Source organism: Pristis pectinata, chromosome 9 (genome assembly GCF_009764475.1).
Source record: "Pristis pectinata isolate sPriPec2 chromosome 9, sPriPec2.1.pri, whole genome shotgun sequence".
Classification (NCBI taxonomy): Eukaryota; Metazoa; Chordata; class Chondrichthyes; order Rhinopristiformes; family Pristidae; genus Pristis; species Pristis pectinata.
The window spans coordinates 82451476-82474741 of NC_067413.1; the positions used below are offsets into that span (position 1 = coordinate 82451476).

Genomic DNA, 23266 nt, shown 5'->3' on the forward strand with positions numbered 1-23266 from the left:
AGCAAAACTGGGTGAGAAGATGAGCTGCAAGGAGGACATGAAAGGCAAAAAAAAGAGAAAAACATGGCAAAGAATGTTAATGTGTGAAAATGTTAAGTTATTGACTTTAGTTCAAAGTTATTTGAATTGCAGGACTTAAATATGTTGGTGTTTAATGGAATCTTGGTTTGTTGGTTTACAAAATGCAGAAAGTTAATGAAGTATCATTAGCACTCTGGAAGTTGAATGTTACATTGCCTTTTTATGAAAAACACTATGATGCTGAGTTCCTCCAGCATCATAGTGTTTTTCATCTAGATTCCAGCATCTGCAGTCCTTTGTTTCTCTAGCATTGCCTTTTTATTGCAGGAATGTTGAAGTACACTTGGTAAGAATATCTTACTGTAGCTGTACAATCAGTTTGCATGAAAGGGCAGAGAGTGAGCAAGAGGGCCTATACTGGAAGGTAAAATTTTCTAAAGGTGTAAATAAACTTCATTTTCCAATTTATACAGGGGAAGGAGTAGCATTATGAGACGCAGTTGTTTCCTTACAATTAGGTAGAAAGTGAATCAAGTGGCAAAAGAATGGTCTTATCTGTGTACTTTAACAGACTCAGGAAGCATCAGTTTCCATTGTCACTGATGTTTTGCATTTGTGCACAGAAGTGTAAGCTATGTAATAAATGTTTTAAGTTTACTTGAAATGAACTCTTTGATTTTAAAATTCTTCTAGTCAGTTATAGTACTAAGAAGAATAGAGTATTAGCTTTATTTTGGTCATATCTCAATATTTTTGTTTGTTATAATCGTGATGTTAAATAACTGCAGGTACTCCAGTTATTTCTCAATTATCAGTCCAATCAGATGAATAAGCTAAATAAAATGAGTCCGTATCTCACCATCAATAGATGCCACAATGTTTTTAACATTTATTTGCAAATTTAACTGATTTATTTCCATGATAATAAACGTACATTATAATTGTAATTTGTGCAATACTAAATTGAACAAAGAATGTGATTTCAATGGCAAAGACATATTCATGCGTGAAGCTTATGAGTTTCTACCTTAATGGTGATTAGCAGCATTTAGATGCACTCTCATTATAGACTGTTTCAACAGCATGTAAACCCACACAGTATTCTATAGTTGGTTATTACTAATGCCCATATTTTAATAATTTATCAAGGATCATGAAAAATGTTCAGTTTTTTTTCCATCATTAGAACACCTATTTTTCATTCTCCCTAAATTTTAATAATCCTTTGTTGCAGGTGAAAACTGCATGCATCATAAGCAAATTGAGGAAACATTCTTTCAATTAACTTCATTCTCAATTTGCCTTACAACACACACACACTTAAAGTAGATATGAGTTGACACTATTCTGTTTATATGAGCTGATGTGCAGCTTTCAAATTTTGGTGAGGGCATATTGCACACTGGATTTCTGCTAATAACTAAGCTGCTTCTATAAAGATAGAGTCAGCCATAAGTGCTACAACTAAAAATCTCTTTGGCTGATGATGTAGGGTGGCATAGAGCACTGTGGCCTGTCTTATGATCCTGGTGTCTATTATGAAACTATTGAAACCACGGATGGTCAAGATGGCACATTCCAATGTTTCTGTTGATTTCTGTCATCAGCTACTGTTTCCCAGTGGGGTTATTGTCAACGTTGAAGACTTTCAGTTCCCTTTTACTGGCATTCTTAAATGCTGCTATGAATTGGTATTGGACTAACATCCCATTTGATTTTGTCCTTATAAAAGTATGTACTGACTTGCCTGAAGAATTAGAACATTTTGTTTTCTTATCTAATTGCACCTCTCATCCCATGGCCAAATAAAGCCGGTCCAGATGCAATGCAGAATTCACAACAACAAACCCAGGGAATGTGCTTGGGACCCCACCCACCCACTGTGCCTCCCATCATATCTGCATATCACACTCTAATATGATGACATCCTAAATAAAATTGTTAGTCACTGTTAATGTGTGGCATTTGGGTGTTTTAGATATCCCTCCAGGAGCTGAATTGAATCTATCTGAACTTTTGTCCCTAATTTGTCAGGACAAGATTTAGTGTGTTCTTAGTGATTAGAATTGATATTAAACTGGAGAAAATTATGCCATTAATTTTCAACTGAGCACTAGAAATACAACCAGACTGCGGGAGATGTCAAAAAGCATTTCAAATTTTAAATAAAAGGTTAAAACCCAAGAATGTATAATAAACTTCACAACAGATCACCAACTGTGTTTTCAGATCTGTGCCACTTTAATTAAAGATTCAAACTAGTCCTTTTAAAGACCTTTTAAAGACATTCAGAATGATGCAATTCTGTTTGACAATAATACTTGTACAATGTGATCTTCAAAGTAAAATGGTGTTTTTGTCAGACTGCCATGTAAAGTTAATCTTAAATTTATAACTTAGTGTGGAATGTTTCTAAAATAATGAACGGTTTCTCAAGTAAAAATAAAACTGTGGACACTAGGGCATGAACACTGTGCCCCCTCATGCACTTTTTTCCATGTTCCTCTGCACCGAGGATTACCCACTGCTTGCCACTGTGAAACACGAGTCCTGCCAGAAATACAAACACAAAAGGAAGAAAACTTATAAGTGTATGTAGAAAACTGTATATAAAAGAAATAGACAGAGTTTGGCTGGCTTTTATGCAAACAAAGTAAGTCTAACAAAGCTCATCTGAAATTTGGAAATCATACCTTTACTCAATTTAACATAAACAGAAAATTCTGGAAATAGGTTAGGCAGCATTTGTGGGGAAGAAAAAAGGTGCTAGTGTTCTAATGAAGGATCTCCAATATGAAACAGTAACTCTGTTTCTCTTTCCACAGATAGTGCTTCACTCGTTGAGTGTTTTCAGTATTTTCTGCTTTTTTAATTTAAGTTTTCCAACATCTGCAGTTTTATGATTTTCATTAAACAGGAAATGTTGGAAATATACATCATGCTTTTTTGCATCGATAAAGAATATCTGAAACATTCATAGTTTGTGTGTGTTGTTTGCATAATATACCAAACAAATTCACATCATTTAAGTAACTTCAGATTTCCTGCAGCAATGATTTGCTGTTTAAAGTAAATTTAATTGAACAAATGTTCTATCCTTTTAAGGCCAATACTCTGAAGTATTCATTGTAAACGAATGATCTAATTAGTTAAATCCAGATAAATTTAAGCTTCTGAAGTTATTTGAAACTGCTATCAATTTATTAGTTCCTGGTTAGAAAAACAATTATCTAACAAATAACTATATTTTGTAAGATTGCCTTGCATTTCAAGTAGAATGTAGCATATTGAATGGTGCTATTTTATAGCTCAATGGTAAACAACCTTCTTGTGGTAAGGGCCAGAAAAACAATTGAATCATATCCCAGGGTGATTCTTGTGAAAATACCAAGCATCAAACTTTCTGCAATCTCCTTGCTGCTGCCAGTTTGATCACACTGATAGTGGACCCAATTGTGGATTCCTCCTGGAAAGTAACCAGTGAATGCTAACTTCCTGCAATGTCAGAGCAGAAATCTGGGCATTGAAACTTTGCCAGGTAAGACCTGGGGTAGGTTCAGTGTGTCCATGCATTTAAAAGGAAAGGAATGAACCTGTGGGAGATGGGCAAGTTTCATTGATATATATATATATATTTTAATTAATCATGTTATTTTAATGAATTCAGTCGTTTTAATTGTTTTTTTTCATGTTTGAGTGTTTTTAAAAGTTCCTTTTGAAAATGTTAATGTTTTTAATTTTCAATCACATGATTCATTGTGTTACTTTTTGAATGTTTTTCAATGTTTGCTAATGTCAGACATGAAAAATCTTTTGATAATATTTGATGGCCAGCAAGTGTGAGAGGCATGGCTTTCAAAGCCTTTCTGAGGTCTTGCCTTTTCTGCAGAAAGCTATGAAGAGGCTTGCTAATCAAGTTGTTTCTGAGGGAAACTGTGTGTGTGTGTGTGTGTGTGTGTGTGTGTGTGTTTGTTTGTTTGGGGGGGGGGGTCACATGTTGTGAACAAACCGGGTACAAGGTGATTTACAGTGAACCTAGATTGTAGAAAAAGTGTGTTATGTGTAGAAATGAGAAAAGTGTCCTAAATTATCCGCTGCTTCTGATTTGTCTTGTATAGTAATGTCCAACAAACCTAATCTATTCAAAGTTGTTAATGGGTGACTTTGTTCAATAATGGAAATGTATCATAAACAGCAAAATGATAAATATCATTTTGGTAATTAATTTACTGTACTATACTTAGTGTTCATATATCACACTTGACTGAGTTTATAATTACCCATTAACATTTGCCTCATCACCATGACAACGATGGTTGTGTGAATTCAAGGCTGGTGGCTGACAGGTTACGCAGACGGTGTAACCTTCTCGGAGATACTGCATCCATCTTGCAAATGGACGATTCTCAATAGTGCAGTGGAAGGACAGCGACTCGATCGTAAATTCTGCACAATATCTGATTGGTAACATGAGAAGAAGTAAATTAGGAACATGGGAGCCATTCAGCTCTGAGCATATCTGTTATTCATTGAGATGATGGCTGATCTATCTCCAAACTCTATCCACCTAGCCCAGCACCATATCCCTTTATATTCTTGGCTATATTCAAAAAACTGGCTCTCATATTTAAGATTATTGATTAAGCTGACACTTACTGCATATTTTGGGGGTGGGGGGGGGGGGGTTCTACTGTTGTCCATTTGCATTAAGAAGTCCTTCCTAACTTCTTCCCTAAATGGTCTGGTTCTGATTTTGTTTCCATCCTCTTATTGATTCGAAGGTTGACTCTCCTACAACCCAGCAAAGTTTTCCTCATGTATCCTATCAATTCCTCTCAAAGCACTAAAGAAAATCTAAGCAGATCACCTCTTAGCTTTCTACATTGCATCGATGCCTTGTTTATGTAATCTGTCCTCATAATCTAACATTTAAAGGCTTGCTAAAATTCATGTAGATATGTACTGAAGTTGTTGCAATACCAATATATCTCAAACAACTCATGTAATGTGACTGTAGTGCATTGCAACAGCTTGCCAAGATGTCTTCAATAATTCCTCCCAGTTCCCAGATCTTGACTATTGAGAAGAGCAAGAGCATGAGGTACATTGGAACACTGCAAGTTTCTCTCCAAATTACACATCATCCTAGTCTGAAAATATGTTGCTGTTCATTATTACTGCACTTCCTATCCAACAGTATAAGAATAAAAGGACAGAAAAAAATAGCAGATTTAAAGGGGACCTAAGAGGCAAGTTTTTCACACAAAGGGTAGTGGGTATATGGAATGAACTGCCAGAGGAAGTAGTAAAGGTGGGTACAATTACAATGTTTAAAAGACATCTGGACAGGCACATGGATATGAAAGGTTTAGAGTGATATGGGCCAAATGAATGCAAATATGACTTCAGGAAGACACCTTGGTTGGCGTGGACAAGTTGGACTGAGTGGCCTGTTTCTGTGCTGTATAACACTAGGTGCTCTGACTCTATGATAAGGAGCAGATTGGCCCGTACAGCCTGCCCCACCATTCAACATGATCATGATTGATCTACCTCAGGCTTCATCTTCTCTTCCTCATAGCCCTCAATTCCCTGATCTTTCAAAAAGTTATCCACTCCCTCTTTATATACCTCTAATGATCTGGCCTGCACAACCTTTTGGACGGAGAATTCCAGAGATCTTGGGAGTACTATCTATTGACTTCTATCATTTAGTCAATATCCTAATCACATCACTAATTTGTTCTCTGAGGTTACCCTTGGGCCTTCTTTTCTGGAGAGAAAAGACACCAATCTGTTCACCCTTCCCTGATTTGTATATCCTATCTTTCTGGTTTCATCTATATCTCTATATCCCTCTTACGACATGGAGACCAGAATTGTACATAGTACTCTTAAGTGTAGTTTAACCAAAGTTTGATATAGACTTAGCATAACTTCCCAACTTTTCAATCCCATCAATAAGGAATTAAACCCTTGTGCTTTGGTTTACTTTTATTAGTGGAACAACTAGTATTGATTGGTGTATTTGTACTCCGAGATCATTTACTCCAACTAGGCTTGCGCCTTCCAAGTATGAGTGACCTCACCATTTTTCCAACCAAGTGTATTATTTTGCATTTATCTGTGTTAAACTGCATTTGCTAGTTATTTACCCATTCAGGAATATTATTAATGAACTCCTATAATTTCTGATCAGTCCTTATGCCAGGTCTCTATCCAAAACGTTAATCGTCCTTTTGCCTCCACAGATGCCATTTGACCCGCTGAGGTTTTCCAGCAGTTTATTTTTAGCTCCAAATTCCAGCATCTGCAGTCCCTTGCGTCTCCATATTTCTTTAAGTTGTTTTTTTTAGTCCCCCACAATGTTAATTATACAAGCAGTTTGATATCATCTACAAACTTTAGAAATTGTATTTTTGATTCAAGAGCCTAAATCATGTAAATTATGAACTTGTAAAACCGTTAAGTTTTGGTTAAACTTTATTGCCCATTCCTAAGTGTCTTTGAAAAGGTGGTGATGAGCCAACCATTTGAACCAGATCTAAAGGCTGGCTGTCAGTGCAGAGGAAATCAAGATCACTGAATGCCACAAAGTTAGTTCCACTGTGTGCCATGGAGTGCAGAGAGAGAGAGACAAAGCACTGAGATGATATGGTCACCTACTGCAATGAAGCTGTAACAATTCTATATGCTATTGCAACTGGGCATTCATGACTGAGAGGGTGGCATTGTCATGTGCTTTCCCCCTCAACATAGGTTGCTTGTGTAATTCACAGCCTGTCAAATGAGTCTATGCCCTGATGATGCCCTACTGGTCATTATGACAAATTTTGTGAAATATTCAGAATTAGGGAGAGTTAATTGGGAACAGCTGTTTTTGGGCAAGTCAACATCTGACATGTGGAGGGTGCTTCAAGACTAACTACACAGAGTACAGGACAGTTATGTTCCAGTAAGAAAAACGGACAAGGATAGCAAGGTAAGGTAAACTAAGACGTTGAAAGAGGTGGTGAAGTTAGTCAAGAAGAAAAAGAAAGCGTTGGAATTGGTTTATTATTATCATTTGTACAGAGGTACAGTTAAAAACTTGTCTTGCATATCATTCATACAGATCAATTCATCACACAGTGCATTGAGGTAGTACAAGGTAAAACTATACAGAATGCTGAGTAAAGTGTCACAACTACAGAGAAAGTGCAGTGCAGGTAGACAATAAGGTGCAAGGTCATAACGAGGTGAGGTCAAGAGTCCATCTTATCGTACTAGGGAACTGTTCAATAGATTTATAACAGCGGGATAGAAGCTGTCCTTGAGCCTGGTGATACATGCTTTCAGGCTTTTGTATCTTCTGCCTGATGGGAGAGGGGAGAAGAGAGAAGGTTTAGGAAACTAAAATCAAACAGAACCCTTGAGGATTATAAAGAAGCTAGAAAAGAACTCAAGAAGGGAATTAGGAGAGCCAGGAGGGGCCATGAAAGGTCCTTGGCAAGTAGGATTAAAGAAAATCCCAAGGCTTTCTATACATACATCAAGAGCAAGAGGATAACTAAGGAGAGGGTAGGACCACTCAGGGATAAAGGAAGGAACATGTGCTTGGAGGCAGAGGATGGGGGCAAGGTTCTAAGTGACTACTTTGCATCAGTATTTACCAGGCAGAAGGACGTGGAGGATAGTGAGATCAGTGTGGAGCGTGCTAATATGCTGGGGCATTTTGAGATAAAGAAAAACGTATTGGGTCTCTTAGAGAACATTAAGGTGGATAAGTCCCCAGGGCCTGATAGGATATACCCCAGGTTATTGAGAGAGGCAAGCAATGAGATTGCTGTGCCCTTGACCAAGATCTTTGTGTCCTCTCCAGCCACAGGCGAGGTTCCAGAGGACTGGTGAGTAGCTAATGTTGTTCTGTTATTCAAGAAGGGAAATAGGGATAATCCTGAAAACTATAGACCGGTAAGTGTAATGTAAGTGGTAGGGAAGCTATTGGAGAGGATCCTTAGGGATAGGATTTATGAGCATTTGAAAAAGCATGGCCTAATAAGGGATAGTCAGCATGGCTTTGTGTGGGCAAGTCATGTGTTACTAACTTGAGAGTTTTTTGAGAAGGTGACGAAGGTGATTGATAAAAGTAGAGCTGTGGATGTTGTATACATGGATTTTAGTGAGGCGTTTGACAAGTTCCCTCATAGTAGACATTCAGAAGATCAAGATGCATGGAGTCCAACATGACTTGGCAGTTTGGATTCAGAATTGGCTTGCCCATAGAAGACAGAGGGTAGTGGTTGATGGGACCTATTCTGGCTGGAGGCCCGTGACTAGTGGTGTTCTGCAGGGATCCGTACTGGGACCTCTGCTGTTTGTGATGTATATAAATGACCTGGATAAAAATGTGGATGGGTGGGTTAGTAAATTCACAGATGATACAAAGATTGGTGGTGTTGTGGAGAGTGTAGAAGATTGCTGAAGGATACAGTGGGATATAGATCAGTTGCAGATGTGGGCGGAGAAATGGCAGATGGAGTTTAATCCAGCCAAATGTGAGGTGTTTCACTTTGGGAGATCAAATGTAAAGAGACAGTACGCTGTTGATGTACAGAGGGATCTTGGGGTCCAAGTCCATGATCCCTAAAAGTGGCTGCACAGGTTGATAAGGCAGTAAAGGCATATGGCATGCTTGCCTTTATTAATCGAGGCATTGAGTTCAAGAGTCGGGAAGTTATGTTGCAGCTTTTAAAACTCTAGTTAGGCTGCATCAGGAGTATTGCATTCAATTCTAGTCGCCCTATTATAGGAAGGATGTGTGGCGGCTTTGGAGAGGGTGCAGAAGAGGTTTACCAAGATGCTGCCTGGATTAGAGGGTATGTGCAAAAAGGAGAGGTTGGACAAACTTGAGTTGTTTTCTCTGGAGTGGCAGAGGCTGAGGGGAGACCTGATAGAAGTTTATAAGATTATGAGAGGTATGGATAGAGTAGGCAGTTGGTATCTTTTTCACAGGGTCAAAATGTTTAACACTAGAGGGCATGCATTTAAGATGAAAGGGAGCAAGTTCAAACATGTGTGGGGCAAATTTTTTTTACACAGAGAGTGGTATGTGCCTGGAATGCTCTGCCAGGGGGGTGGGGTGGAGGGTTAGTGGAGGCAAATATGATAGAGGCATTTGAGAGGCTCTTAGATAGGCACATAAATGTGCAGAGAATGAGGGATACTGGCATTGTATAGGCAGAAGGGATTAATTTAATTAGACATTAATTACTAATTAAATAGTTCAGCACAAATATCATGGGCTGAAGGGCCTGTTCCTGTGCCGTACTCTTCTATGTTCTGTGGTCAAGAGTTGTGCCACTAAAAGGTGGTTCCAGATTTGAACACCATACGCTACCCCAGGAACCAGCAATCAACACTCCTGCTCCCTCCATCCAAACCCCCAATTTAAGCTGTCATCTAGTACTGTCATGAGACCACTCCATATTCTGTACTGTTTCTTTTCAGTAACTGTCCCCATTATCTCCTCCCTAATATTTTTCACCATGTCCTTAACTTGGCGACCACTGATTTTCACTGCCACCATTAAATCTAGGAATCTCCCATCATCAAACTTATCTTCCTCACAGAGTCCTTGTTTCTTACCTCTTCAGAATAATTGTTATTATTTGGTGGACTATAGACAACTCCCACCAGTTATTTTTTCCCTTTACTATTCCTAGGGGCAGGCATGGTAGTGTTACGGTTAGCGTAACGCTATACAGCGCCAAAGACCCGGGTTCAATTGCAGCCACCGTCTGTAAGGAGTTTGTACGTTTTCCCCATGACTGCATGGATTTCCTCCGGGTGCTCCAGTTTCCTCCCACATTCCAAAGACGTACGGGTTAGGAAGTTGTGGGCGTGCTATGTTGGCACTTGCGGGCTGCCCCCAGAACACTCTATGCAAAAGATGCATTTCACTGTGTGTTTCAATGTACATATGACTAATAAAATATCTTGTCTTGCCTTGTCTTGTCAAAGAAGGTTAGGGCTTCTCCTATAATGTTTGCTTCTCCTGTGTCTGTCCAGTTATCTTCAATATATCACAAATCTCTTTTTCAACCATACACAGCCACTTGCTAATGCTATCCACAAGTATAATAACAACCATGTTTGTTGGATTATGTACACCATTTCCCTATATTACAGCAACAAGCAGTCTTCAAAAACTACTTCATTGGCTGCAAATCTTTGAAGGAAGACCCAGAATTGTAAAAGGCAACTTTCAAATGCAAGTTCTTTTTCCACTTTTCTCTTGTGCCATTCAGTAGAATATCACCATGTTACCAACATAATTCAGAGCTCAGTTTTACAACCCCCACTGAGTCCATTACCAGAAATGCTTGCTCCTTCCTCCGGGTCTCTCTCTGCTCTATTTCATCGTTCATTGTTTTCTATATTCCCGCACATAAAGAGGACTGCAATATATATCAACTTACATCCTTGAGAACAAGAACTCATTTACATCATGTGTCTCTGGACCAACATTCATGGATTCATAGAGTTTCCACTGTTTCTAGTATTTCACCAGTTAGAAAGTACTCTGCTTTATCTTCATTTAGATCCAAAGTACAAAACTTCATCGTTATATTTAGTGATATCCATGCCACAGCCTAACACTTCCTTCCAAGTGACTTTATCAAATATCCTCAATGAATCCATGTAACTAACATCCTTAGATATTCCCCTGTCCACTACTTTGGTTACCTTTTCTAAAAATTCAATCACATTCTTCAAGCTTGGCCCTCTCTTTACAAATCCAATGAATCAGCCAAGTTGAAATCAGTTATTTTCCTTTATACCAAATTCTGACATAAACCCTGTGGATAGTTTGTGAGTACATTCCTGACAAAGTGACATGTTTTCCATAAATAGGGTTTATGTCAGAATTTGGTGTAAAGGAAATGGAAATGAGTAAAGCAGAATCCCTCAAGTTAGCTCGCTTAACCGAAAAATCATCAGACTGCTTCTTGTCAGATCACTATACTTTCAACAAAATAGTTGTTAATCACCTTTGAAAAGTTTGCTAAAAATGTTAATGCTTCCTATTTTGACCATGCCCTCTTTACCATCAGTTTTTCAGAAGCACGGGACGATAGAGCAGCAGGGGCCTCCACTGGCACAATGCCATAAATTGGTTGTTGCCAGGAGACAGACCTGACCAGTTGAAAAATGTATCTTCTGGCCCATCTTCCCTACTTACTTTCACTGTCATGGTCAAAGTTGACAAAATGCTAGAAGAGAATCCTGAGGAAAACAACATATTAAAAATTTGAATTTATACTTTTCAAAGTTTAATACATGCCTTTTTTATATCAAAGAGTCTGGCTATATTATTGTCAGATTTCAGTTACTCCAATGATGCAGGAATCTTCATACGGAACCATAAATGAATCCTGCCTGACAGTTTTTTTTTACTCTGTTGTTATGCATTTATTCTATTCTGTGCACCTTATGCTGCTCTATACTTGCACTAATCCCTGCTCCGTGTATTTATTTATTCTCTTTCTTAGTCTGAATAAATTAAGTACTCCCAATCTCAGTAAATATTTAAAGTAAAAAATCCAGATGCTGAAAATCTGCAGCACCTGAAACTGCTAACTAACAAGAGAAATGTTGTAGAAGTTTTAGGTAGAAACCTCTGGTCAAAAAAGTACCTCAGTCCAAATTACAAATCTTCCTTCTAATTTTAGGCAGATTTTAACAACCATTCAAATTAAGAACATAAAGACATATACTACCTTATATGCAACTGATATCTAGTCAAATCTGTTCAGAGGAACAACCTGGTATTATTAGTGACAATTGTTACTCACCCAGGCATCTTTTCATCCCCAAACAAAGTATGCTTTCTTCTCTCATTATTGTATTCTGCTGTGCTTATAAAAGCAGGTACTAGGACAGTAATAACAAAAGATTGAATAGGATAAGGTAAGGTCAAATATAATCACAGGTGTGAAGCTTTTTTCCCCCATTATTATTAGCTACTGCATTTTCCTACATTACAAAGTTTCAAAAGTAATTCTCTGGCTGAGAAGCATTGTAGGACATAAAAGGCACCATAAAATGGAAGTACTTTCTTCATCATGAATAATTTAATATTAATAAGCAACACTCAGTCATATCTCTAACTAAACATGTTATCATCACAGTGGCTATTTCGATATTCTGGAATTACAATAGCAAAGAAGGAACCAGTTATGTTTTGTGACTATCAGAATTCTCTGAATATTAATATCCATCTTCATCTATTCAAACAAATATCTGTTCCCCAAACATTATCCATGGTAACATTACAGCTTCATGCTCATTTATGCAAAGTTATAATAAAAAGAGCCTATGCAGTAATAAACGTTCTCAGGATTAGATGTGACAATCACATTTCAAAGAAAATTGTTATGTAGCGTCACACTGAGTTAAACCACTGTCCTTTCACTGTGGAGATCTAGATACAAATCCAACCCTGACTAATGGAACAATGCTGTCTTTTCTCTGCCAACTCTAAGCATCCCAAGTGAAATGAGGTCATGCATTCTACTTCATGCAGTGGCCAGAGTTTGGCACCAATTGCCAGATCACTGGAAGACATAAGAATAATTGGTGTAAAAAATGAAAAATTTATATTGTTACACTTTAGCATGTTTTTTTTCTGACTTTAGGATTAAGGTACATCACGCTTCAACTTAACAAACAAAAAGAAAAAAATCATTTTGCAGAGCCCATAAAGAATTGCTCACTAACTAAAATCAATTCTTTGATAAATAAAAATAAGAATTGTAAATATTGACGGTAAAATGATGAGTCAAACTTGAAAATTAGTACCATGAGACTGTCCACAGTGGATGCCCTGGTAATCCACGTACTCCAGGCAGCCTGCTCGTTCCTCCAGAGCAGGACAAGGATCTCCATTATTCTGAGGTTCTTGCTCAATGTGGCGCCGTCGAATCCGGACAGTCGGTACACATTGCTCAGCACAGCCACTCCAGTGACTCCATTCACTCACAACACATGGACTAGCTGGAAACAAGGGAACAGCATAAAATTCTAACTTTTACCCAAGATTGTTGTTACTCTCCTACAGTAAGGATTTTGGGATGTTGTAGTGTGAAACTTTATTTTGTAACTGATTTCAACACTGGAACACATCCCTCCATTAAATTCTATACTGCCACACTCCAAACAATGTCAATTTAAACCTTCAGCAGAGGTGTTCTTATTTTGAGAGCAACTTCAGTTTTTCAGTTGAATTGTTATTTGTAAGGAATAATTACACATTACTCATTGGCATCACAAATGTCTATTTTTACTGTTATTCATAAGCAGAGTTGTAGGTGGTTAAATGTCATAGCAGAATGATTATCTTCAACATATATGCTTCTTACTCTTGATGCACATAAAAATAGAAAATGCTGGAAACACTCAGCAGGTCAGGCAGCCTCTGTGGAAAGAGAAAGAGAGATTACTAATACTTTTTGACATTTTGGGTCAAAGACCCTTCATCAGAATCACCTTAATCAGAATCTTTCATCAGAACCTCGTTCATCCTGAAACATCAAATTTGTTTCTCTTTCCACAGATGCTGCCTGATTTGTTGAGTGTTTCCAGCACTTGCTGTTTTTATATCATATTTATAGCAGAAAAAAACAATAAATTCTACAGGCAGTGAAATTACCAATCAGAATAAATAATTAATGGAAAATTATAGGATATGAACTAAACATCATGAAAAAGAACTGTGAAATCTTTATTAACTGTAATTATAATCCTCCATGTCTAATTTTCCTAGGAAGTAAGTGTTTTCACCAATCTTCACATTAAGGTCTAAAACAAAGTATACTCTATCCAAATTTATAGGATTTGAGTCTTTCTGATTTCTAATGTAAGCTATTCACGTTCTTCAGGAAAGAAAACTGAAACTGAGAATGTATTCTAATAGTTCTAACATTATTGAGTTCTGTGAGAGAAATTATTAAATCACACCAGAAAGGAAAAAAAATGAGTTTGTTGAGTATTAGTATAGGTGGGAACGAGGGAAAGTGCGAATACATTAAGTGAACAGTTGTTATGACAACCAGCTTTTCCCTTTGCAGCATTAAAGATGTATGGAGAATGGAGTATTGCAGAGTTAGCATTATGACTTGGTCTCAAGTCAATATCTACTGTATATGAAGAGATTAGATTTAAATTTTAATTGTAATTGTAAACTAAATTAATCCATGCAATGTGGAGCTGTATTGGTTAATATTGTGGATTTTTTTTCAAGCTCTATCTGTCTATGGTTGTGATATCCTTGTCATAAAATATTAAAAATATTTCAGAGATGAATCACTGACTGCACTTGCTGGAAATCTGAAACAAAAACAGAAAATGCTGGAAACATTCAGCAGATCAGGCATCATCTGTGAAAAGAGAAACATAGTTAACATTTCAGATCTGGGAAAGAGAGAACAAATTAATTTCAAATTGCTGAGAGGGTGGAGGAGGAATGGATAAGATAAAGGGAACAACTCTGATAGAATGAGGTAAGGCTTATTGTGGTGATAATCTATTGATGAAACTATCTGGTTACTTAAAGGAAAACCTACCTGGAAGATGTTCTTGTTTGTTTGTTTGTTTGTTCTCTCTCTCTCTCTCTCTCTCTCCATAGCAACTCCTATATCACCCTACCAGAGATAGTCCCTTTGCTTAACAATGGGTCTTCAACTTGAAACATTGACTATCTCTTTTTCTACAGATGTTGACAGACATGCTGAGTGTTTGTCTTTAAAAACTGTTTCCCTACTAAATGTTCCTTAATATTATTTTGTTCTGAAATTGATGTCTACAGTTAAGAGGGATCAGAATGTAAAAAGGCTCTTTGCTCTTAAAATAGAAACAACACAACAAAGTTTGAGATGAACTTTAATTGTCATAAAACGCTACAAAAATGTTTAAAATCACACAGGCGATACTTGGAAATTGCAAAAAACATACATTCTTAAGGCAAAGAACTGTTATTCAGATGGGTTGCTCCAATACAAGAAACAAACAATTCTCCATGAGAGGTCCTTGGGTTCAATTCACCATGAGGACTATGAACAGTTCTCAAAAGAACATGCACAGGCCATGGTGGATATGACCAACTTCTCAACAAATGATATTTGTTTGATGATCCAAAGTGCAACTGTGCTCGTTAGTCTTAAACCACAGAAAACATTAAATCAATCTGCCCATCAAAATCTTTTGGGGAAGACATCTAATCTCTTCACCTGGTATCTCACAAGGCCATAAAGCAAATAATAGGCTTTTCATTTCTTAGAAAGAATAAGATAATTATTCTTTAACCTTTCTAAAATGGCGAGATTTTGGAGATTGGAAATCGATCAATATAATATTTTTAAAAATTCAAAAGCTATACATATAAACTATAATTTAGTAAATGTATCTATCAGAATAGCAAAGGTCTTTGAAATCATCTTGATTGACTCTGGTAAAGTACTTGGTAAAGAACAACTTGTTAACCAACCAATAGCATAAGTTCTAGAAAATTCAATGAAACTAAATCAAAGTCAAAGCAGAAAATGCCATAAATAATTAGCAGAACAGGCAGAATCCGAGGAGAGAGTTAACATATCAAGTTACCCTCTATCAGAAGTAGTTTGGCTTAGGTTTGGGGAGACACATTATCAGGGGTCAGGTGGTCAGTATGATACCTGATCAGTTCTCAGGATTCTTAGCTGAACATGGGAATTACAATTATGAGGACATAGGGAATTGTGAGGGAATGAGAAATATTGGGAGCAAACTATAAAGCAATTATTTAAAAGAGCCTGGAAGATGATAGCAACAGATTATGAAGGTCCAGCCTCCATTAACTAAAGTTGAGGCAGACCCCATTTCTCCACTGAAAGTCTGCTTCAGAATGTATATGCATGGGAATATTGCACATGATGACAACATATGTCTCACATCCTATTTGATTCACTGCACATGCATGGAACCTCTGTGCATGTGTGTCATCTGCTTGGAAGACCCAGGCCAAATTTGTGGAAGTGTGCTACATGCATACTAAGTACCCAGTCTGGTTTAGCGACCCAATTTTTAGTAAAATTCTCTCATGTTACCAGGGAATCAAATAAGGGAGTATATATTAATGGACTGCAATGATTTCTTTTTGGAATGTTCTAAGATATGAGTCACAATGTATAACTGAACTTACAAAAATTAAAATATACAAAGTAAAAAGCACTGGGCAGGTAGTGCCCTTGATCGGGTGCAGGGGAAAGTATAAATGAACTTTGGTGACCATTGTTTCCTGAGAAATAAATGACTAAGAGGTTTAGAAACAGGGATGGTTAAATGAGGTTGATGCCAGTTCTGAGTCTCATTTTCAGTTTTTTTTATATTTTATGTTAATTTCCAATACATTTATGAATGAAGACATTACTAGCAAGGCCAGTATTTATTGCCTATTCCTAATTGCCCTTGAAAAGATGATGGTCAAACATCTTTTAAAAGACTGCAATCCATGTAGTGAAGGTACTCACACAATGTTTGTCAGTTTCAGGATCCAAAACAATGAATAAACAGTAATTTATTCGGATAGTTTGCAACTTGGAGGGGAACTTCCAGGTGGTGACCTTCTCATATACCTGCTGTCCTTGTCCTTCAGGGTTGCAGTTCAAAAGGTGTTGTGTAAGAAGCCAAGGTGAAAGTCTGCATTGTAGCACTGCAACCTTGGTACACCAGTAGTAGAGGGATGTGGAGAGATTCCAGTGAAGCAGACTGCTTTGTGCTGATTGATGTTGACCTTCCTGGGTCTTGTTGGAGCTGCACAAATCCAAACAAGTGGAGCGTATTCCATCATGCTCCTGACATGCTTCATAGATGTTGAAAAGGCTTTAAGGTGTCAGCTGTGAGTCACTCCCCACAGTATACCCAGCTCCTGACTGCCTCTTGCGGCTACAATATTTATGGTCTAGTTCAGTTGAGCTTCTAGTGCGTCGTAATTCCCCCTCACAGATGCTAGAGGTAGCGGGCTCAGCAATGATAATGCCAAGGGCAGCTGGTTAGATTCTCTCTTCATGTTTAAACATATCTGTTTGATATATCTGATCGGCTTACAGATGGAAGATAAGAATGAATAACATTGCTATGGGTCTGGAGTCACCTGAAGGACAATGTGGTAGGGGTCCCAGATTTCCTACTGTGAAAAATATTACTTAACTAGATAGTCTTTTACAATCATAGAGTTCTTATATTTAAATTGCAAATAATTAATTAGCTGAATTTAAAGTCACCATCTGTCATGGTGGGATTGAACACATCTCTGAATTATTTCATGGATTATTAGTCCAGTAATTTAACAAAAATGCTACCAATCCCTTAAAACTACAGTTAAGACTTAATTCACGAGCAACAAAAAACATACACTTAATGCTCCGTTATTTTTAGGATTATCATGTCACAATGAGTTTTTGCAAAACAGAGATCTCAACTTCACATTGAACTGGAGTATAGCACATATTAATTGCCTACATATATCACACTGAAAATTAACTACAGCCACTAGTTTCAGACAAATATCTATACCATTGTATTCAGTCAGACATGTGCATTTTCTAATTTATTTTTGGCATCTGGTTGTTGTTGACAAGGCCAGCATTTATTCCCAATCATAGGGTGGTTGCAAACCCCTTCCTGAATTGCTGCAATCTGTCTGGTGAAGGTACTCTTGGTGCTTACCATGGTGCTCTTAGACAGGGAGTTCCAGGATTTAGACCTAGTGATAACGAAGGACCAGTAATGTACTTCCAAATCAGAATGGTGTGCGACTTGGAGGGGAACCTGCACGTGGTGTTGTTCCCATGTCCTGCTGCCCTTGTCCTACTTGGATAGATGTCACTTTGTTTGGGAGGTGCTCTCAGAGTAGCCTGGGCGAGTAGCCGCAGTACATTTTATAGCCACTGTATGCTGTTGGTGGATAGAAAGAATGTTTAAGGTAGTACAAAAGGTGCCAATCATGTTGAATGATGTCCAGCTTCTTGAGAATTATTGAAGATGTACTAAAGTAAGTGGAGGGAGAGTACTGCGTCACACTCCTGATTTGTGCCTTGTATATCGTGAGAAGCCTCGGGGTGTCAGCAGGTGATTCACTCGCCGTAGGATACCCAACCTCTAAACTGTTCTTGTAATCATGGTATTTATGCAGCTAATCCAGTTTCTTTGTCAATGGTGGTCAGGTTTCTGGCCAAGTTTCCTCCTAATATTATCAGAATCTGTTGAACTGTTGAACCATCATAAAAGGTTGAAGAATTTTAATCATAAGTTAAAATCAAATACCCTTACACTAGTGCAGGGGGCAGGCACGGTAGTGTAGCGGTTAGCATAACACTATTACAGCGCCAGCAACCCGGGTTCAATTCTGGCCGCTGTCTGTAAGGAGTTTGTATGTTCTCCCCGTGTCTGCATGGGTTTCCTCCGGGTGCTCTGGTTTCCTCACACATTCCGAAGACCTACGAGTTAGGAAGTTGTGGGCATGCTATGTTGGCGCCGGAAGCGTGGCGACACTTGCAGGCTGCCCCCCACAACACTCTACGCAAAAGATGCATTTCACTGTGTGTTTCGATGTACATGTGACTAATAAAGATATCTTATGTTTAATATTGATTCAATTTTCAATTTACCTTTAATTTACTGTGGAATTCAAACAGATCTGCCAATCAAAGACATTTTAAGAAATAAGATAAATTGTCCATACTTGTGTTGGAATCCTTGGTTCATCCTATGGACAAGTCTGAGACAAAATTGGCCGATGTTCTAATATTCTAATAATTGTTTAGGCTTGGCAAAGCTCTTCAAACTGTACTAAGGTGCACAGGCAATAGTAGGCACATTGTATGATTTCTAATAATATTTCATTTCAGTAAAAAATTGGTTGGTCTGTATTTTGCTAAGTCATTTCCAGTGTTTTTAAAGCAAGTAACTTACAAGTGGGAAAAAAGCATACTTTTAATCAACTGCTTACTTTTGGTAATAAACCCATTGTATTAATATCATTGTACTGGTTTGATATTCTTAAATCTGTTTAATATAATAAAAAACTTTTAAATTATTTTATAAGTGGCTGATGCACTGACTCTTGGAAAATTTTACATTTGTGATTACACGATTAAGTTATAGCAGAAATTTGAACTGTAATTGAACAAATTTAAGAGTATTTTGGCCATAATTTCCTAAATGCACACAAAGAGAAAAAACCATGTCACCCTGCCTGGAACTTATAATTCTTCCTTTTAGAAGAAATTTCTGGGAATATGAAATTTCATATACATACCTAGAGTTCTTTTTCACAGTGGTTAAAATGTAAATATTGAGAATATGCTTATGTTTTTAGCTCATATCTTCAGCACATTTTCTCCCAATGTGCACTGGATTCAATTCAAATCAAAATTACAGGTGATTATTCCTTCCAGAGAACTTCATGCCATTTCTCTTCAGAACTGAATTAGGCTTTGAGTCTGGATTCACATAAGCAAAACTGGCAAGATAAGGAAACTGCTTTTCAGTAATACTAAAATTGCCATTGCAATTGTAAATGTAGCCTGAGTACAAGATGGGCATTCCTGAGCAATGAAAAGAGCAGAGAGCAGAAGGTGAAGGTGATTAATGGCAGAAATCAAGCTATAGACGTCATTACAAAGGAACAGCTGCCCAGAGTGTTGCAAAACTATAACTTTGGATTTTACTTGTAAGTTGAATTCCTAAAACCACTGAAGTATGCATTAATTTTGAATAATAACTGACCCCAACTTTCACATTATGCAAGGAACTATAATCATTCTCAAATTATGCAATAATGACAAACCACCATATTTAACCAAGAGATCTTCTTTAACTTTTAAATTTAACTTCCTAAAAAAGATAATGAAACCCTCAAGTCCTCTATTTTACCAGTTTATTTTGAAAAACTGGATTGTAACCACAAATAATACTTGCATTATACATATATATAGTATATAATCAATGCAACTTCGGGCATTTTTTCCATCAAGAGTTTCAATCATTTAAAAAAAGTTTTGATAAATAATTTTAAAAATCAAGATAATAAGAACTCTCCAAATAACTTCATGGATTATAAATTATTTCCATTTATGGGCACGGATTTGTTGTCTTCCTATTGATAATATGAGATTGGAGAAATGGTTGTGTGAAGGGTAAGTGGAACTGGACTCACAATCTAGTGACTAATGTAACAGACAAGTGCCAAAACTCCATACTCTCCGCAAGAAGTTTATTTAAACTTCTTTTGCACGGAATGCATTGCAATGTGGAACGGGAGATAAATCCACACAATATCTCAACATTACATTAAAACTGAATATGCTTTCCCTCCTATCCTGATTTGCTAACTCGAGACAGAAAATTGGACTAGTCCTTTTTGACTCACCCAAGTCAAATACCTTTACTTCAAATTGTAATAAACACAGACAGTTGAGAACTTGCAAGATAAATTACATGCTAGCATATTGCAAACTTCAGAAGCAGAAAAATATCTCGATACATTAAGTTCAAGTAATTACGAAAGCGATATATTTCTATTTGTATCGTTCCGATGTTTTTGCTCTTTCCAAATAAGCGAACGAATCAACAATGCTGACCTGCCTAAATCTAAAACAGGAAACATTATCCCCTTTCAGATGAAAAGGATCGCGATTCACCGTTTGTGGAATGCCCAGCCCTACTGAGTTCCATTTTACCTGGACAGGTCCGAATGTAATCGTAACAGCAATCGCCAGTACTCTTACACGCTTCGTCGCAGTAGCAAGTCCCATAAACTCGGTCCATTCTCCAACCTGTGCTGCTGCACCCGGGGTTCCTGCCGCTACAGCATTGGTGAGATTCGGAGCACCCTGCTTCAGTAACATCCAAAAACCACACCAGCTCGACCAGAAGGAGCAAAATGAGCTGTTTACTCCACATTGTAATACAGCTCTACGACTGCAGTAAGTGGGGCAATTGGCGGACAGAGGGGAAAACTGCACAGCAGGTTAACTCTTGTAATACTGACGTGGGTTTCAGTCAAAAAGAAAATAGTTCCATCAAAAATAATATTCCTTTAAAAAATCCAGTAGTAGTAACTCTTTATCTTCATAAAGGTGCTTTCGGAGAAACGTTACCAAAGTTGTTTCTTTTTCTTTGCAAATGTGACTTCAGGAAAACCGCGTAAGAGATTAAATCCAAATATGAGAAAAATTGAAACTCTCCAGTTTTACAAAGAAAAAGCCCCACCAAGAACGATAACCCTTTGTCGGAGGCAAAATTTGAAAGATTATTGTATGGTGATTTGTTGTGACTTGTTTTCAACGATGCCAGCAAGAACGATCACTCACAATGTTCTGTCGACTGACGCAGAGCGGCCAGTCCGAGTGTGTTTCGAGTGCCATTCTAAACAGCCCAAAGGAATGTAACATTTGGCTCCAATCCATATTAAGAGCCAACTGCATACGGGGGCTGGCTCCGCTATCTCTAGTTAAATCATTTCTCCTTTATCAGTAGGATCTTTAAAGAGAGCACGAGAATATATTCTTACTTGCCTATCTCAAATAAAAACTGATATTTGTTGGCAGAACTGATTATCATCTATATTTATATATAAATGAACATTGATATTAAACTTACATTATTATTCATGCACTAAGGCTGTATCAATCAACTTTGCTTCCAATTGTATTCAGCGGTGAAAAATCACTATGTGTAAAAGAGTTGGAAAAACATTAAGTGTGTTTTAAAGGAAAATATTTAAGTCGACCCACCCCAGATGCTGGAAATCTGAAATACAAACAGATCTGAAATACAAGTTGCAAATACTCAGAACATTAAACAGCACCTGTGGTGGAGGCAGGTACATTGGTCAAATTCAAGAGATTACTAGATAGGCACATGGAGGAATTTAAAATAGAGGGATATGTGGGAGGAAAGGGTTAGATAGTCTTAGGTGAGGTTTAAAGGTCGGCACAACATTGTGGGCCGAAGGGCCTGTATTGTGCTGTACTGTTCTATGTTAAACAGAGTTAGTATTTCAAATCAATAATCTTCCATCAGGATTTAAAAAGCTTAGTAAGAAATTAAGCGGCAAAAATGATGAGAGTGTACTGTGAAAGAGGTTGGTAATTAGTAAATAATGAAATAAAAGGCCAGGCTGGAGGCAAAACAGTCCTGCTGTGGGTAGGTGGACAAAGTTTTGCAGGTGGGTAGGAGGAAAATACATTTCCCTGTTCATGGGACCCTTAAATATAACACTAGGCATGGGACACATTCGCAATGGGACATCATAACACCATCAGACTGTTGGTGCATTCAAGCATCAGAGGCACTGTGGACTAAAGCAGAATGAAGGCAATTAGAATATTTTTGAAAAATGGATTTTAACATCCTGAATAACAATCTTGTGATTAAAAAATACCTTTATGTTAATGAAATGAGACTCTTTCTCATTCAATTGCTGCAAAGCCATAGGTATTTCATTACTCATTCTGTGAACTCTTGAATGGCCCACCACCAAACAAATATTCTGTGCTGCATCCCGTTAATATCTCCTTTGCACTATCAAGTGTGATGAATCTTTTTATCTGACAAGCACAACATCAATTACCTGTTTTATAGGGAAATGAGTAGCAGATTGGTTTATCTAGCAGATGTCTGGAAGAATATGGCTGTATAACAGCTCTCTGCTACAAGACCTTGACAACAACAGGGCACACCTTTTAATGTTATCCTTAAACCAGGCTACAGTAGATGATATAATTGTCATTGATTTGGCATCGAAGAAGAGGTCCATAGGCTTGCTAAGTAAGAAGACATATATTTGGCCCCTATCACAACCTCAGGACATCCATAAGCACTTCACAGCAAAGAAAGTATTTTTTAAATACCATTACCTTAGATTGTAAGACATAGGAGCAGAATTAGGCCACTCGGCCCATTGAGTCTGCTCCACCATTCGATCATGGCTGATTTATTTTTTCCTTTTCAATCCCATTCTCCTGTCTCCTCCCCATAACATTTGATACCCTTACTACTCAAGAACCTATAAACCTTGCTTTAAATATGCCCAATGACCTGGCCTCGACAGCCATCTGTAACAATGAATTCCATAGGTTCACCACCCTCTGGCTAAAGAAATTCCTCCTCATCTCTGTTCTAAAGGGACAACCTTTTATTCTGAAGCTGTGCCCTCAACAAC

General features: G+C 37.6%; 1 protein-coding gene across 1 annotated transcript; it reads right to left on the reverse strand.

Moving 5' to 3' along the window:
- Nucleotides 1-886: 886 nt before the first annotated feature.
- On the reverse strand, nt 887-21474 carry LOC127574394 (somatomedin-B and thrombospondin type-1 domain-containing protein). Its single transcript, XM_052023386.1, has 5 exons — nt 20781-21474; nt 12865-13059; nt 11859-11937; nt 4302-4478; nt 887-2571 (listed from the first exon to the last, which is right to left on the reverse strand). The coding sequence occupies exons 1-5, from the start codon at nt 21001-21003 to the stop codon at nt 2454-2456; spliced, it is 792 nt and encodes a 263-aa protein (XP_051879346.1). The 5' UTR covers nt 21004-21474; the 3' UTR covers nt 887-2453.
- Between the last annotated feature and the right edge of the window lie 1792 nt (nt 21475-23266).

What these genes read in the sequence shown, in the direction of transcription:
- LOC127574394 (XM_052023386.1), bottom strand. Translation starts at nt 21,003, where the DNA reads ATGTGGAGTAAACAGCTCATTTTGCTCCTTCTGGTCGAGCTGGTGTGG. An exon ending in TTACATTCGGACCTGTCCAG is followed by an intron (nt 13,060 to 20,780) that starts GTAAAATGGAAC and finishes CCTTGTTTCCAG; the next exon opens with CTAGTCCATGTGTTGTGAGT. An exon ending in CCACTGTGGACAGTCTCATG is followed by an intron (nt 11,938 to 12,864) that starts GTACTAATTTTC and finishes TTACTGTCCTAG; the next exon opens with TACCTGCTTTTATAAGCACA.